Below are 17,833 nucleotides of genomic sequence, written 5' to 3'. Positions count from 1 at the left end.
GCTTTGACCATTAAAATCTGCTGAGAATAAAACAAATAATTTGTCTCCTCCTCTGAACCAGAAGGAAGCAAATCCAATCAGCTGCATCAACAGCAAACATCCTCGCTGGAATCGCTTCAGTTTCCGGGTGATGAAATTTGCCTATTTTTGTTTATAACGTTAAAAGTGAAACTTGTAGCATCGTGTCTTGAAGGTGAAGTAAAGAGGTGGATGTAAATCTGAATGTAACGTGGGATTATATTAGAGAAAGGCAAATCGGGAGCAGCGTGACGAGTGCTGAGCGGATTGTCTCTGAGCCCAGAACAACGTAGGTGTATATTTATGAAGTGTCACATTCATTTGGCAGGAAATCGCCTCATATCTCCCACTTAATCACCCACCTATGGTTTAACTGCTGAAGCCAAACACACTTTGTAACCTCAACTAATTATTTCACCTTTATTCTATTAATACTGGAGGAGTTTGGCTCAGAGTCCCGAGTTTAGATTCCTGCATCATTGTTTGGTCTGATCTGAAATTCAATTATGCCAACATGTTCCCACCACGTAACGCAGGAATGAAAAAAAAATCTGACACTTTCATCTCCCTGATTCTAAAGGCTGATCCTTCTGCCGATAACGGCACTATTCTCACGATGCATCACAGCAAATGTCTGGAAAAGGAACTGAACAAATAAAACATCACTCATGAAAACATAATGAAAGAATATGGATGTCTGGATGGATTCATAATATTAATGTCAGCGTAAATAAAGTTTGATAGGAAAGTAAAGAAGTGAAGGGATAAATCCAAACTAATAAACAGGACAAAGTTTCTCAAACGCATCTTTATTAAGTATTAAATGAAAAGTCCTAAGATTTGTTACTGAAAACACATTTTAACTCTAAAAGGAAAACAACAAACTGAACGTCTGAGCGGATGGGATGAGCTCCTGTAAAAATTACACGGATCGGAACGCCTAATGGAGCCGAGCAGAATTCCTCACGGCTTTCCTCTGAGGCTCAAAAGAGCAGAGAGAAAATTACACGTGTGTCACTCAGACTAATATATGAGCTGCTTCATGTCTCCTCTCTCTAAGTGTTGCTTAGGACAGCACATTCTGGGACTCTTTTCAACAATGTTGGGATTTGTAACCACAGCAATTACCGGGAGAACGGCCAAAGTCAGCAGTTTATTGATGCTGGAAGTTGTGAGAGTGCCGGATCTGAGTGGACCTTTAAAATGAAGCCTCTTCATTAAAGAGTTCTCACCCTTTTTCGGGCTGTGTGGAATATTTATGTTTGCTCCTGCCTGCACTAAAAAAGCCTTCAGAGAGATTTTTGTTTGGAAAACTGGGAAGAAATTTGGAGTAAACTGAGTGCAGCTGGAAACATTTAGGAGGGACTTTGAGTATAAAAATGTGTGAAACTCTAATCTTTTCCAGTAAATTACTCATAGGTGTAATTTTAGCCGAGGGCATCGGGGACATGCCCCCACCCATATTTATAGATACAGGTTTTGTTCTCGCCACATTTGAATGCTGTGCAGCGGTGCCCAATCCTGGGCCTGGAGAGCTGGTATTCAGCATGTTTTAGTTTTAACCCTTCTTCAATGCACCTGATTTCTATCAGCAGGTGATTAACAGGCTTTTGAAGAGTCTGATGAGCTGCTGCAGGTGATTCAACCATTGAATGAAGCGTGTTGGAGCAGAGAAACCAAGAAAGGTGCCGGATACCAGCACTCCAGGACCAGGATTGGGCCCCCCTGGTCTTGTGCTAGCTTAAATGTGTTGTCTACACCAGGGGCGGCGTTAGGCCCGGCTACTTGGGCTGAAGCCCCGGATCTTTCATGATAAGCCCCGGATCTAAATCGCGGAAGTAACATGCAGTACCAAAGTCCAACAGAGAGGGCGCAGCTGGCAGTAGTTTGTATACAGCCTGCCAGAGCCTCCACCACTGAAGAAGAAGCCCTTCAGCAGCTGGCTTCTTCTACACTCTCTGTCTGAAACGCATGAGTGAAGATGGACATAAGGACGTTTTTTTAGACCAAAAGTACAACTACAGAACCCCAGCTTTGATGAGACTGGTGTTGACTCAGGTTTGTGAGTCTTTGAAAATATTTGTTGTGCTGCTGGTTTGCCTAAAGTTAGCTTACTATCAGGTAACGTTGTTGGAGAAAGAAAGGGAATATTTACTATCATCTCACACTAAACACTAACAGGAACAATACTCTGCCCTGAATATGCTGAATATGTAGCTTCAGATTAAAAATTATGTGGTACAAGAGATATATATATATATATATATATATATATATATATATATATATATATATATATATATGTATATATATATATATGTATATATATATATATATATATATGATGTTGACTAGTGCGTGTAACGTGTGTGCGCGCGTGTGCGCGTGTGTGTGCGCGCGTGTGTTAAGCCCTGGATCTTCTTCAGTCCTAAATCCGCCCCTGGTCTACACAATCAACGCCTAAGCAGAGGAACTGACCGTTCTCTAACTCCCTCTGTACCACTGCTTATTTCTTTAACTAAATAGGGGTCACATGGAGGCATCGCGTATGTATGACGTGTGCTCCTCTTACTCTGCGAGTCTGTTTTTAGTTAAACTTTTTAAAACACAGTTCATGCTCTCAAACGTGGCTGGTATTTACAGGTAACAATTATGTTACAGTTAAGTGTGTTTTGGGGAAATTTCGACTGACAATGGCAGCTGCACGTGGAAACTCTACTCGCACAGGCCGGACCAAGGCCTCACCCTCGACTGATCCCGCATCTCCGCCGAAAGGGGCTACGGATCCCGAGGAAGTGCTCAGTTTGGGTCACCTCCAGGCAATGTTAAACAAGGTGAAAGGGGACATTTGCGGCAAAATAGACTTGCTGTCCTGTGAACTTTGAGCAGACATTTCTTTGGTGAGAGAGGAGCTTAAGCACGCTATCAAACCGACGCAACAAAAACATAGCTCCCACGACCAAGCTATTGAGGAGCTGCAGCGTGCATGCACTGACCACAGCGACCTGTTCACCTCACTGGATTCAACTGTGTCTAAGCCGAAGGCTGAGGTTAAACTGCTGACCGATAGACGAGAGGACCTGGAGGGCAGTGCAAGGAGGAATAACATATGGCTGGTGGGAATCCCCGAGGGAACTGAGTGTGTGCGCCAAACCAAATTTATTGCCCGGCTGCTGAAGGACTCCCTCGGCCTGGCTGAATTACCCCTACTCAATCGTGTGCATCGCACTCTTCGATCCAAGCCCCCAGATGGAAAACCAACCAGACCCTTTGTAATTAGATCACATTTTTTCCATATGAGAAATGACATTCTATGCCGGGCCAGCGAGGCTCCTCTGCTCCACCAAGTTAAAAGACTGTTTCTCTTTCTTGACTACACTTCCTCTGTGGCAAAGAAACGCTTGGCATTCTCTGATGCTAAACGTCTGCTACACTCGTGCTCTGGAGTCAAGTTCGGTTTGATGTTTCCTGCAACTTTGAAGATCAGTCTTCCTGGTGGAGCCACACACACCTTTGATGATCCAGCCATTGCAATGGACTTTGTTAAAGTGAACTTAAAGTTAGGCGTTTCTCCTGAATCAAAGGCGTGAAAGCCGACGTCTGTCTGGTAAACTAGCGGTTAATGTAATCCGTTCCTCTTGTTGGTAAAATGTCTCTTGGACTTGAGTCCCTTTTCATATTTTGTTACTGTTTTAGTTTACTCATATGTTCTATGCATTTTTCAGACTCGCATGAGCACTACTTGTTTACGCTGTCAACAGAGCGTTAGGATGTCATTGATCCATGGCGCTTTCTTAATCCAACCGGTAAAATGTATTTTTTTTTCTCATGTTCATCACTCCTATTCCCGGATTGATTATTTTCTCCTGGACAAATGTTTTCTCCATGCTGGTAGGTCTTGCTCCTACGATGCTATTCCAATATTGGGCCATGCTCCGACCACACTGGAGTTATGTATACATGAGCGTGAACGTATTTACCTCCCTTGGCATCTTAACCCTTACCTCACATTAGAGCATTTTTTTGTGCTCTAATGACTTTAACGTTAGAAAATTTAAACGTTGGGTAAGGGTTAATACGCGTCTGCTATCTAACAATTTTGTTAAGTTTGTTTCTAACCAAATAGAGTTTTTCTTACTACCAATATAACTCCAGGGATCTCATCTTACCTTCTTTGGGAGACCATGAAAGCATATATCAGGGCTGAAATTATTTCACACGGTAGCTATGAGAACAAACAAAGGAAAAAAAATTACAAGAGTTGAGGGTGTGAATTTCCCAGCTTGATAGTATCTATGCCTCCTCCCCATCCCCAAACATGTATAGGGATCGTCTTTCTCTTCAAGCTGAGTATAATACACTCTCCACTAGAGAGGTTGAAGAGCTCTTATTTAAAGCTAAATACTGTTATCAGAGTCTAGAGACAGGAAGACTAAACTTTTGGCCCATCGGCTTCAACAGCCATTCTCCTCTCTACAGAGTTCACAAATTTATACTCCTTCTGGTGTTACAGTGTATCCTAAAATAATTAATGATCAGTTTAAACAGTTTTATTCCTCTTTATATACGTCTGTGGTTGACTGAGATCTCTCGGCTTTGAATAGTTTTTTCGACTCATTGGAGCTGGTTAAGGTAGACTCTGATATTGCTGGACAGTTAGAAGGCCCAGTCACTGTGGACAAACTTAAATGGGCAATCTGGAAAATGTCCAGGCCTGGACGGTTTCCCAACTGAATTTTACAAGATATTCTTTGACAAATTAGATCCAATATTGATAGAAAGTTTTAATGAATCTCTTACCTCTTCTAAATTACCTCAGACTTAAAATTAGGCCTCCATTTCATTACTTGTAAAAAGGAATAAGAATCCTCTGTCTTGTTCAAGTTATCGTCCAATTAGTCTTCCATATGTAGATGTGAAACTTTTGTCCAAAGTATTAGCTCCGCGACTGGAATCCGTTTTGCCCTTGATCATTTATTCTGATCAGACAGGCTTTTTCCAGAACAGACACGGGTTCTTAAATCTCAGACGTCTTCTTAACGTTGTTTACAATCCCTCTACGCGTAGTGGGTCCGAGGACGTAATCTCACTAGATGCAAATAGATAGAGTGGAACTACCTTTTTTATGCTTTGGAGAAATTTGGTTTTGGCCAGAAGTTCATTTCTTGGGTTAAGCTGCTTTATTAATCTCCCGTGGCTTTAGTCAGAACTAATAACATTTACTCAGAATTTTTCCCCTTGCACCGCTCCACTCATCAGGGCTGTCCTCTAAGTTCTCTTTTATTTGCCGTTGCCATTGATCACTTAGCCCTTGCACTTCGTTCAGAGCCACATATAACTGGAATGACCAGATATGGGCATGAACAGAGGGTTTCCCTCTATGCTGATGACTTACTGCTCTATGTGTCCAATATTTCTGTCTCAGTTCCAGTTATCCTTGGCATCCTTGGTTTGTTTGGTCAGATTTCAGGCTACAAACTAAATATGAACAAAAGTGGGCTGTTTCCCCTAAATCAAGGGGCCCAAAGGGCTGCTTCGGTTTTCACATTCAAAATTGTTCCATCTGGTTTTAGGTACCTGGGTATTCAGATTAGAGACCGATTAGAAGATTTGTTTGATTATAATTATGCACCTTTGTTAGATCAGATAAAGAAGAACTTTCAACAGTGGTCATTATTGCCCACTTATTTTTGGTTTATTATTGGTTTGTTTTTATTTATTTAAATATTTTTATGTCGTGTATGTTCGGTTCATATATGTGTATAAATGTTCATATAGACATATGTATATAATTATGGGTTTTGGTTCTCCTGTCATTTGGTTTTTGACACAGCCTCAAACTGCTATCTCCGGATCTTGTTAAAAATTCAATAAACAAAGGTTAAAAAAAATAATAAATGAACTGAATAAATCTAAAATGGTAAATAGTTAATTTTGTTTCATTTTACACATTTCTGTAAGGGAGTTGCATGCTGTGAAACCTTAACCATTAGCTAGCCTTTTAGCTAACCCGGTTTTAAATTTAGGTTGAATCAAACACAATAAAACTGGTTATTTCAAGTTAGTTTTACTCTTGCAGCTGCATTTACAGCACAGTATTTTTCAGACATGAGTTCCATTTTTTTTCTCAGACACTGTGCAGGACGGTTCTGCTGTGAAAACAAAACTTAATCCGGTGGATCACAGACAGTTACATGTTATTTTATGAGTATATTTCTGATTATGTTTGGTGAATAATTAATAATAATTGTCCCCAGCAGACTTCAAACCACAATTAGGATTACGGTTATAGTCTCCAGAAGTATTACAAACAAGTTTAATGCAGGAGAACATCCATGCTGCTACAGACGAGCGGCTGAAAGCGCCTCTGAGTCATTCTGGCCGTCCTAATCGAGGATTAAAAAGTAAATAAAGCATGAAGTTAAACAAACAGAGTTTTGTTTTCCTGAAGTTGTTGAGCTTCTCATCCGAGGAGCTTTCTCACATCAAAACTAAAAGCTCATAAACTGTAGTGGGAACTTTAGTGTGAAAGTTTACCAATCTCACCTTAAACCAAGGCAAGATCACCAATGGTGGTTGGTGAAACCAAATGTTGGTGCGACAAATGAGACCCCTGGAAGTCCAGTCTAAACATTCAAATGAACAGTTGGAAGATGATAAATCCACAATAATAAGTCCTGACATGTTGATGATGCTAATGGGTCTGTTGAGGTCAAAACACAAACCACCACGAGTGCTTAGCTTCCATTAGCTTAGCATGCTAACCAGAGTGACTCTTATCCATGAAGCAGTCATTTCCACAAAAGCAAAGCAGAAGTTTCACACACTTATCTACCCGTGACAGGTTTTACTGGTTTGTAAACTTAACCATAACCTTAACCCAAACTTAAGAGCACAGCAGCGCCCAGACCACTGCTCACAGCCAACTCTCCTCACAGCTGCACCAAACTACCAGCAGCTAGTTGAAGAGAGATTTGCTGTGACACTGACGAGCTAAAACCTCAAACCAGACAAAGATGGCTTCTTCTACTCTTTCTTCAAAACCTTTTCTCCTCTGTGATCAGAACATGGGTCATGTGGACGAGGAAAATGAAAACCCTGCTGACTCTCAAGAGGAGTGAGGAGTCATATTTAAATTATAGTTCTCACCACAGTTTTAAGGCATTTCTCAGTTTTAGCAGCAATCTAAACTTGAGGAATGTAATTGACAAACCCTCCCATGTGGACACAGAAAACTAAGATGAAGGATTAAAAACACCAACTTGCTCCCCCGGTGAGAAAGGTCTCACTGGGGTTTAAAAGCTCAGTACTCTCTCCTTGCCTTTTTAAAGTGAGGAACCTACATGGATCATAAAAGAAGTCCAGTTGCCTTTTTGCTGAACCCACTCAGTTCCTTTGGTCTAGTGTCGAATGCAGAATGTTTCTGTTTTGGTGGGGAAAGGACATGGTGTCTGCAAGAACCAGGTTGGATAAAAGACCAATAGGACTGTGTGGTTAGCATAGTCAACAATAACAAAAACAAACCATTTCATGCAAAAGGACAAATGTAAAAGGTTGGATCATGAGTTATTTCAGATGGATGTTTGTTCTTGAATGGACTGTTTTTGTGAGTAATGAAAAATCGGGATGTTTCTGCTCTAAACTGGACTTTTAAATGACTACATGATTATGTCTCCCTAACTCCAAACTGAGATCACTGTCTGTGGTACTAACTAATCAGAAACTCCTCAAAACAAAACAAACAAACTTTTCCTTTAGCTTTTTAAACATAACAAAATGGATCTTTGCAGATTTCAAGATGCGTTTGGTAAACTAGATGTGAGCAAAGCAGAGGTGAGGAACAGAGTGGATGTCTAGAAGTAAATATACAATACCCCACGCTCAGAGTTCTCCACGTGTGAATCTCTCTATTGGAGCAAGGGCAAGGCAGGTACAGGGCGGGACAGGAGGGGCAGAGCCAAAGACAGGAAACAGGAAGATAGAGAGAGACATAAAAGGATGTGAGACTCGAGTCAAGAGAGGTTGTTGTTTCATCTCAAAGATTCTCCACATTTATTCTGAGAATCTTCATTTCACATTTCTATTCCAACTTCTAAAGTATTTTGTTCTCAGAAGGAATAAATTTGTGTTTGCTTCTATGGTCTGGATTCTAAAACACCACTTCAGTCGGTTTAAGCAGGTTTTTGTTTAACAGTCAAAACCAAAACTAAAAATTTTCATCGATTTCTGCATCCATGAGCAGAACCAGGCTTTAAAAGATTTAACATGTTAAACATCACCAGGTTTTTAGCTTCAAATGATGCCTAAAGATACAAAGATTTCTCCAGCTGGAATTCCCAAGAGGAAAAGCTCTTCAGGAAAATAATCTAAAAATATTATTTGTTGCCAACGGACCTTATAAATTCTGCCAAATCTAGTCTTAAACTTCCAAAACAATTCTACATTTATACTAAAAGTTGCAGTAAAACTTGTTTTTCGGTTTACAAAGCATCACCGTTGAGGATTTCTGTTTCATTTCTTTATAAATCCTGAAGAAAATCTGAGATAAAAACATAAACAGTTTATCCTGAACGACTTTAGACTGGAGGAAGTGTCACAAAATGGAAAGACATTTGACTGATTAGATGATACGAGGCGGCAGAGAGGAAGCTGGGATGGATCAGCAGGAATGCAAAAAACAAAAGGATGTAAAACTTCAAAGATTATTTAATAAACAGCTAAAATGTTCTAAAACTCATGCATCCACTTCTCAGTTTAATCCACTCACCATCAAACTCCTGCAGGTGTGTAATGTTATTCCTATTTCAGAGGCTAAAACTAAATCTTTCCTCTTTACTTCTTTATCAGGATGATGTGTGTTTTAATAAATGTGTAAATATTCTAAAACATGTTGGAGCAACACAGAGTCAATAAAACTAATATTAAGAGGAAAGACTTATAAAGCGCTGGGGAAAACCCTGATGCACGGTCTTGAAAACATGGATGTTTAGTATTATCGGTAAGTGAAACGATAATTCTGTACTTTATGAGGCTGGTTGGATGGGGTAAAATGTGTGTGTATCATAATGCTACTTGGCCAAAATGGCCTGAAATATGGCTTTCGTTGGTAGGGTTTGGTAATGAGACTCGCTGCCAGAGAGCCCTGCTGAGCTCTAGATGCTGTGGAGGAGAGGAGCATGGGCTCATGCAGCCGGGTGTCCGTCTCCAACTTCTATGGTCTGTGGCTGTGCTCGTTGATGGTTAGCTCTTAGCGCCATGTAAGCTTTGGTCTGACTCCGGGTTAGCTAGTTTGTAGCTACCTCCGTTTGCTTCATGCTCCATGTTAGCATTGGGTTAGCTCAGTTACCGTAAATCCTCTAATGCAGGCCCGGGCCTGTATTTGACTCAAGCTTATCAAACTCCAGGCCTTTATTGGAAGGAGGACCAGAATTAGAGGCAGGCCTCAATTTCAATTTGAGCAAAAGGAACTAATGGTTCGCTGGAGTTTTTGACAATTAAAATTGCGCCCACATTTTCAAAGTTAAACACATTTCTTTTAACAACGGTAGTTTCTGCTTCAGCCTTCTCCCCCCTCCCCCTGTGCAGCGGCCACAAACTCACTGATGCGCCTGCAGCCTCTCGGAGTTCCTGTTGCTCTAAACATTAAAATAATTATTTCATTTTCTGTTCCTCACTTCTGATTACCTTCAATGGTGTCTGTTTGTTGCAACCACCAGGTACAAAAACTAACTTGTTTTTATTTGACTATTTTTCTGTCCTGTCTCTGTTTATTATCTTCCTGCATCTCTTCTCAATCCTAAAGAAAAACTACTACCTGGGTTCATATATATTCACCTTATAAATCTAAAAGATCTACCGACCGCAAAAACAGCGGAGTGCGCGCTGCTCGCCGGCCTCATCAGTTTGGTGCATCACCGGAGGACAAAACAGGTAATGTGCCCTGCTCCACAGCAGCGAAAAGCATCAGGCAAAAATAAAAGACAGAAAACAAGAGGATATGAGCCGACATGAACGATCGCGTGTTAAATTAGTTTTTGAGGTGGCGACACCTAATTTGATAACGTTACTGTGGCCGTGCTCAGGACGCAGATGTCTGGAGCGTTTAAACAATCAGAGCTTTGCATGCGCAAGCTGGTGAAGGTTAGGATGGGGGTGAGGGGAAGGTTAAATTGCAAGAGGGTAAAGGTCATAATTTGGTTAAATGTCCGTTTTACGGCGGGTGTCAGTACCCACGCTCTGGCACAGCGCGTCGCCTCCCGACAGGCAGGAGCTTGTCACCTGCTGACAGCAGGCTGCTGTCTTTTCCGTGGACTGCATCTTGCCAGTCATTATCACTTGACAGCGACTAGTCAATGACAGGCATTAAAAGTCACTATAGAGCGGTGAAGTTGACTAGTGACTAGTTCATACAACCCCTACTGCTCCCCAGAGTGTTCTTGAGAGCCTCGATATCAGGATTAGCTTGGCCCAAGGGAAACTTTGTCGGAGACGACGGCTCACTCGAGGGTGTGGCCGCGGTTTGCAAACCAAGCTTCAGTTGTGTTTGAGTAGCATTGCGGGTTTTTACATTTTTTGCTGCCATTTTATGCCGAGACGATTAAAACGTCCCAACAAAATAATTCAAAAATCAGAATTAGGACAAGAAATGTGGTCAAAAAAGCGCAAATGAATAACAATTTAATCGAAGTCGGCAGGAGCTCCCAGACTCGCGTCCTACTCCATCCTCTCCCCTCCTCCCCAGAGTGTTCTGCAGCATATATCAGCACGTTCTCTTTGAACTTGATATCAAATTTTCACCTCCTCTTCGTCTCTGCACCTGCCATGGTTAAAGTTACCCTCACGGTCTATCTCTGGCAAATCAAAAGTGAGACGGTTGACACAACCGCCCCCTGTACTTGCTTGTTACCACATTCCACCCAGCGATAAAAAAAACGGCCATTATTCACCTCCACCGACTCCGACACCGGCCAAAATGTGATACCCGGCCGTTAAATGAATACAGGCCAATATTAGAGGATTTACAGTAGCTTCAGTTTGATGAGTGTCAGTCATGCTCCAACTGTCAGCTCCACCTCTCAGCCTTTTTTGTATTTGTCTGTTGTGACGACAGGAGTTAAACGGCCAAGATGGAGGTGGTGGGAACCGCCCTTTTGGCTTCAAACAAGCTCTTAAAAAAATCTATAGGTGACGTTACGGAGGGTTTTTCAATCTACTTTACAGTCATTGGTAATGACCCATCAACTCATGATGAACACAAAAAAAGTCTCTGACCCCAGGACCACATTGGAGGAATCAGCAGCCCGAAAAGACAGTGGGACGGCTCACTCGCGTGCTTCACCGACTGCCAATCTACACTGGGGGAGGGTCTCATACGTGGAGCGGCATCTCCACCATCCTCGCTGGAAGATCAAAAAATTCCACAAGAAGGTCATGGTTTGTTTATGCCATCCGCCATTAAACCAAAGAAGAGGAGAAGATAACCATTGATATTGCGGTTTGATATATTGTTGTTCCTCTCCACTGCCAGGACTAAAGCCATGAAAAACACACTGCTGCACTTCTCAAAAGATGCTGCGAGTAAATAAGCCATTAGGTAACTTACGTAATCTACACAGAAACAAATTTGCATCGCTGCAATGGTCTTTTATTTTGAAAATTACCTGACGTTTTACACTGAAACGTGTGTGATTTCCTGTGTAGCCCTAATGGTGGAAATTCATGTGTCCCCTAAGCAGCTTGTGGCAAAAACAGGCCACATTCTAATACAAGAGAAGGTTCCGGGTTTGGTTCATTCAATTAATTTTATTGTATCATTATGTTAATATATTAAGTTCCCTTTAAAAATGTTTGTTTTAAATTTCACAATTGCACATGCAAAAAAAAAAAACTCTGTATTCATTAAATAGAGACTAACATGTTCACCTTTGTGCTTTAGGCACATTTTTGCATCTGTGTACGTGTGAGTATGTGTGTGTGTGTGTGTGTCTGTGTGTGTGTGTGTAGCCGGGGGTTATATTAAACCTTTTTATTAATTTGCGTGTTTGTTTGCCTTTCCGCCCTTGTTCCTGCTTCGTTTTTCTTTGGGCATTTTTAGTTTGGCATTCCGGTGGAGAACCCTTTATGGTTTTGTCTCCTGTTAAGGTGGACCGGTATGTCGCAAGCTTTTGGAAGATTCAGATAAAACAGAAAAGTCCCCAAAAGATGGCCGCTGAGTCAGAATTTCAAACAGTTTTGATGGGAGGGATTGGGGGTGTAAAAGTTTAAAGAACATATTTTTCCTATTAATCTGCCGTTCCAGAGATGTCACCTTTACTTCTTCGGCTCCGGAATCACAAATCAGCCCTTGTTTGGAGAGCACCGGGAATATTAATTATTCATCAATTCAGTTTTTTTTTTTTCAGAAAGTGGATTTTCAGGTGCCGGGAGTTTGAGCCCTCAGGCTGCAGAAACACAGAATCCCCATTAAGACTTCAGTCATGTCCACTGGTCTTCCATTTTACGTTACATTATCAGCAACATCCTTTCTCCACAAAGGCCATTTCAAACACGTGTAGCAATCTCTTCAAAGATTAATTGGACGATTGTCGACGTTCACTTCCTGAAATGTTTTTGTCACAGAATAATTTATGAGGACTAAAATGCCTGTAAAACACTTTTAGACTGAAAAAAACAGCAGCTTTCTTCCCCAAGGTCTGAAATATAAATGACCCCAGAAAATATTAGAAACCTTCAACTGTCTGAAGTAGCTTCTCCGTTTCTGTCTGACAAGGCAGACCTTAAACCTACACCATGATGTTTAGCTGAAGAGTGAAAAGTTTTTGAGTTATCTCTGTTTCCATGCGACCTTTAACACCGCCTCTTCATCTGGATTAAGTTAAATTTAGAGTATCAGATCAGGTTTTTATTCACATATCCATTGCTGCCTTATAATTTTCAGCTTTAAGTGTGCCGCCCCATTAGCCCAGTTAGAGTCTGATTAGCATATCCACTTGAACCTGGGGTCAAGCAGCGCTGCCTCGCTTTCAATTCTCATATTCTCAGACTGCGAACATTTTCTTCTTTCTCTTCGTCTTTCATCTTCAGTCTCCTCTCAGGTCCTTCGCACTGTCACTTCCTTCTTCTTCTGATGGAGTTTTAGCGCCTCTGTGTTTCAGATGTTCTGCGTTATCCGGGTTGGCCTCTGATTAACATCTCCACCTGACCCCCGCGCCTCAGCTGACTCCTAAACCTCCTTATCTGACTTGAAATAAATGTAATTTTGTCCGAAGAATAGAAATGAGATGGCTCTTTGTTCCCGGTGTGTGCAGAATGTTTTATTTCTCCTCCTTTCACATCTTTTGGCTGCTGTTGTATTTATGTATAACACGGCTGTTCCATCTTCACTGGTGTGAACCTAATCAGCTCTTTGTGTTTGGTTATTTTAGTCACATCCAGACCTTCTAATCAAATTATTGTTAACTCGGATCTCTAATTAAACATCTTCTGAACAAGAACAAAATCAGAATTGTTTCATTTTAATCCTTCAGAGAGTTGACTCAGAATCATATAAAACCTTAAATTTGTAATCAAAGCAGATGACTTAAAGTTGTAGGAGCACTAGTTTTGTAAAACAAATAAAACTTCATTAAGTTCTGGAAACAGCAGCAGATGTCTTTAGTGATGGAAACATCAGGATCAGACCATCAAAACTGTAATCAGACATTTAGCATCATTAAAAACAGAAAGTATTTTCTGACTGTCATTTCTGAATTCCCATTGATAATTCTTGTTGAAGCTTGTTAAAGTAAGTAATCAGGGCTCCTTTAAACACAAGTGTTTATTTTCACACACACACACACACACACACACACACACACACACACACACACACACACACACACGGAAAATAAGTGTTTCCCACAGCATTTTTACCGGTAAGTGTATTTCTAGGGGTATTGACTTCATACAAAGAAATCAGAACAGGTAATTAAACAAGTTGAGTCCTAATAAATAAGGTGAAACGACACAGGTTAATAGTTTGTAGAAAAGTCTTTGTTGGTGATTACAGCTTCTAGATGCCTCTTGTATAGATGTATCAGTCGTCTGCGTTGCTCAGGAGGGATCAGTGCCCGTTCTTCCACACAAACGCTCCTCAGGCGTCTCTTATGAACTTTGATCTTCAGCTTTCACCATAGATGTTCTCTGGGATTTAGCTCAGGTGACTGACTGACCATTCAAGCAACTTGATTTTCTTACTTTGAAACCAGTTTGTGTTTCCTTGTTCTTGTGTTTGGGAACTTTGTCTTGCTGAAACGGTGAACTGATGATCTTTCCATTTCAGGATGGCGGCCCCCACAGTGCTCACAGGAACAGTCAGCACTCTGGCATGTGCCTATAACCATTCCCATCAGAATGCTTTCCAACAATAATATTACCAACATCTTCGGAGAGTTCTTTGCTTTTCCCCATCATGAAGCCTTTAAAGAACATCAATCAGGACTAAAGCAGCTGATTAGTAATTAGTACTGATAGGGATAGGATTTCTCTGTCAATACTGACATATTTCAGGTGATTTTCTGGCTTTCTATGCCAATTTGCACCTTGAACTCCTCTTTTTCCCTGTGTCTTTTCACTTTATTACATATAACTCCATTTATGGACTTTGATTTGTGTAGATGTCTTTGCATGAATTAAATACTTGAGTTGATGTTGACATGTGGTTGAAACTTTTGGTCAGTAGCTCATTTAGAAAAACCATTACCGTTAAAAATGTAGATGTTTCAAATACTGATTTTCCCTGCTGTATTCATTCATGATAACAATAAAATTAAACCTAGCAATGTTACCAACACCCTGGTATTTATTATCACATTACCAATTCAGCAATCAAACTGTGAAACAAGCTCTAAAAGGCCAAAAACGGTAATAAAATTCTTAATTTCAGGAATTTAAGGTCATTTTTTGTTTAATTTTATTATTCATAGACTTTGGGAATAAAACCCCTGACAACCTGTCATGTGGAGAACATAAAAACAATCCTGCTTCTAGCTAAAAGCGCAAAGCAGACCTCTGGTCCTTCAGTAGACTCCAACAGAGTCTTAATCTGAGCCAAAACGGAATAAATGCAACATTCATTAAACCATTAATAAAAGAAAATAGTCGCCAAATTAAATTTTAGAATAAGGAAGTTTTAAAATCTAAAAAAATATATGTATCTGCAGCTGACTTTGGTCTTGGCTCGATTGAGTTTGTCTGATTTAAAAAAAAGCAAAACAAAGCAAAGAAGTTTGTTACAAAACCAGAACAAACAAACTAAAACCAGCAAATCAAAACTGTGAGCAGCATGAGGAAGAGGAGGATGAGAGGAATGATGAAGGGTTAGAGAATTGGAGGAGGATGGCGAGGCAGTGTGCACGGTGACAGATGCTTAAACTTAAAATGCCTGCTAAGGAAATTAAATCTGGAAAACTTCATTTATTTAGAGGATTCAATAAATCTTCTAAACCTTGAATTTTCTGAATGAAACAGTTCACGTTTTGATTTTCACCAGCCTACTCAAAAGAACCTCACAGATTGGTGCAGATTAAAAATGACATGTTAGATTATTTTCACTTTTATTTATTTAAAAAATAAACTTCTCTTCCTAAAATGGCTTCTCTGAAATTTACAGTCTTTCATTTCCAGTTTTCTCTGAACTACGAGGACACAAAATTTCTAAAGCTAAAAATTTTAATTACTTTGAAGCAACAAATTAACTATTTACTGACATAAAACCTGACGAGATTCTTGGCAGTCTCTTGTATAATTTCTTTTCACCAAATTAATTTCCAAATGTGATGAAAGTTTCAGATATATGGCAGCATATCAGAGCCAAGGAGCAGAAAAACTTCTCCAGATCCATCTGGAAGAGGTGAACATCACCTTCTGAATCTCATCTCTCTATTTTTTTAATTACATAAAAAAATTCCTAAATCAGTTTGAGATTCATCCTTCACAATAAGATTGACACACACACACACACTCCAGATGTGAGTTAAGGTGCGTGTGTGACCTTGATCTGACGTTATTATAGCTAATGAGACTACCAAGCATCTAGTGAATGACTTAATTCTGATTGATTGATTGATTGATTCTGCTCTCATCAGCTGTTTGTTTACCTGCGCTTGAAGGTGAGGATGACTCCGAGGAGGATGATGATGAACATGAGGATCCCAGCGATCACTCCGGCCATCTTCACCGTTCCGTCCACCTGCTTCTCCGGCTCCATGGCGTCTGAATCCTGGGTGGACGCACCTAACACACGCACGCACGCACGCACGCACGCACGCACGCACACACACACACACACACACACACACACACACACACACACACACACACACACACACACACACACACACACACACACACACACACAAGCAAAAAGTTATAACAATAGGCAGCTTCATACAAACTCAATCACATGGAGCTTCCTGCACGAGCATGCATGCGCACGCGCACACACGCGCACGCACACACTCACACACACACACACACACACACACACACACACACACACACACACACACACACACACACACACACACACACACACACACACACACACAAGCAAACAGTTATAACAATAGGCAGCTTCATACAAACTCAATCACACTGAGCTTCCTGCACGAGCATGCATGCGCGCGCAGGCGCGCGCACTCACACACACACACACACACACAGATAATACACATTTATGCACATAAAACACGCGTTAGATGGCTACAAGTTAAACAGCATAATTAGTTCAAACGGGATGAATTCTTAAAGCGTGTCGTGAAAACCAAACATTCAAGAACAGAAAACAAGACAAAAAGCTGCACATCCTGGACAACAGAGGACAGATATTGTTCTAAATCAAAAGTTGAGAATACAGAAGAGAAGACAAAAAAACATCAAAACCATTCTGAAACCAAACATTTCATGATAACAACTGCATAAGAACTGTTAACAGTTGCATTGAATACTGTGGGAACACTTTGGTACAATCAGGGGAGAATGAGGAACATCAAATTCGTGTTCCAATCACAACTGAAGTGATAAATTAAATCAGCCAGAGCTCAGAGAAATGTTGATTTTGTTAAAACAGCTGCTTTTTGTATGTTTCTGTTGCCTTTAGGGAGGCAAAGGGGTCTAATAAGGAATCAAACATGAGATTATGCTGTTTCAATCCTGTTTTAATTTGCCTTTATAATTTATGTGCAGTAAAATGCAGAAATAACTCAAAGCCTTTTAATGACACAGATACATCAAAAAATAGGTAAAGCAAATATTAAGTGCCTCCTAGAGGCTGGCTGCAGGACATGTTTTAAGCCCCGCCCACCCCATCTAAAAAAACAGTTAATTTTTTTTCTGACTTAAACCTAAAAATGGCGAGAAGATTTGACCTAGCAACCCAAGTGATCAGACTCTAAGATTTAAAAGAACAACATCTATCAACTGGAATTGGGAACAGCTTTAATGAGAATGACGTGTTTGTAATCATCTTGCTAAAGTGTTTAGTCTTTAACACGCGTTTTCCTTAAGTGGTTGGTTAGCATCTGGCTGAATGGAGAATCCAAACATTTCACCAGGCAAACATGGCTGCTTTTTTATTTTTTTATAAGTACTGCTCAGTTACATTTTGACCACATATTTGAAGAGAAGAACACTAAAGCTTATCTGATTATTCAAATGATCAATAATTGTGGCAGATTACCCAATTATTACAATAATCCATAGCTGAAACCCTAGGAAAACTTCTACTCACACACTTCAGATGCACTATGCAAATACACCAGTGTCCCAGTGACCCCGT

General features: G+C 40.5%; 1 protein-coding gene across 17 annotated transcripts in view; it reads right to left on the bottom strand.

The window, feature by feature from the left end:
* ptprt (protein tyrosine phosphatase receptor type T) overlaps window positions 1–17,833 on the bottom strand; it is a 345,765-nt gene that overhangs the window by 94,672 nt on the left and 233,260 nt on the right. For 9 of the 17 annotated variants that reach the window (XM_054732027.2, XM_054732017.2, XM_054732039.2 and 6 more), the window contains one exon: window positions 16,155–16,290. In XM_054732027.2, coding sequence (XP_054588002.1) covers window positions 16,155–16,290 — 136 coding nt within the window. Of the gene's footprint in view, window positions 1–7,892; window positions 7,926–16,154; window positions 16,291–17,833 lie in introns of all 17 variants that reach the window. The other 8 variants (XM_054732036.2, XM_054732015.2, XM_054732030.2 and 5 more) reach the window with 1 other exon arrangement.

Source organism: Nothobranchius furzeri, chromosome 3 (genome assembly GCF_043380555.1).
Source record: "Nothobranchius furzeri strain GRZ-AD chromosome 3, NfurGRZ-RIMD1, whole genome shotgun sequence".
In the NCBI taxonomy this organism is placed as follows: Eukaryota; Metazoa; Chordata; class Actinopteri; order Cyprinodontiformes; family Nothobranchiidae; genus Nothobranchius; species Nothobranchius furzeri.
This window is presented reverse-complemented; position numbering and strand designations above follow the sequence as displayed.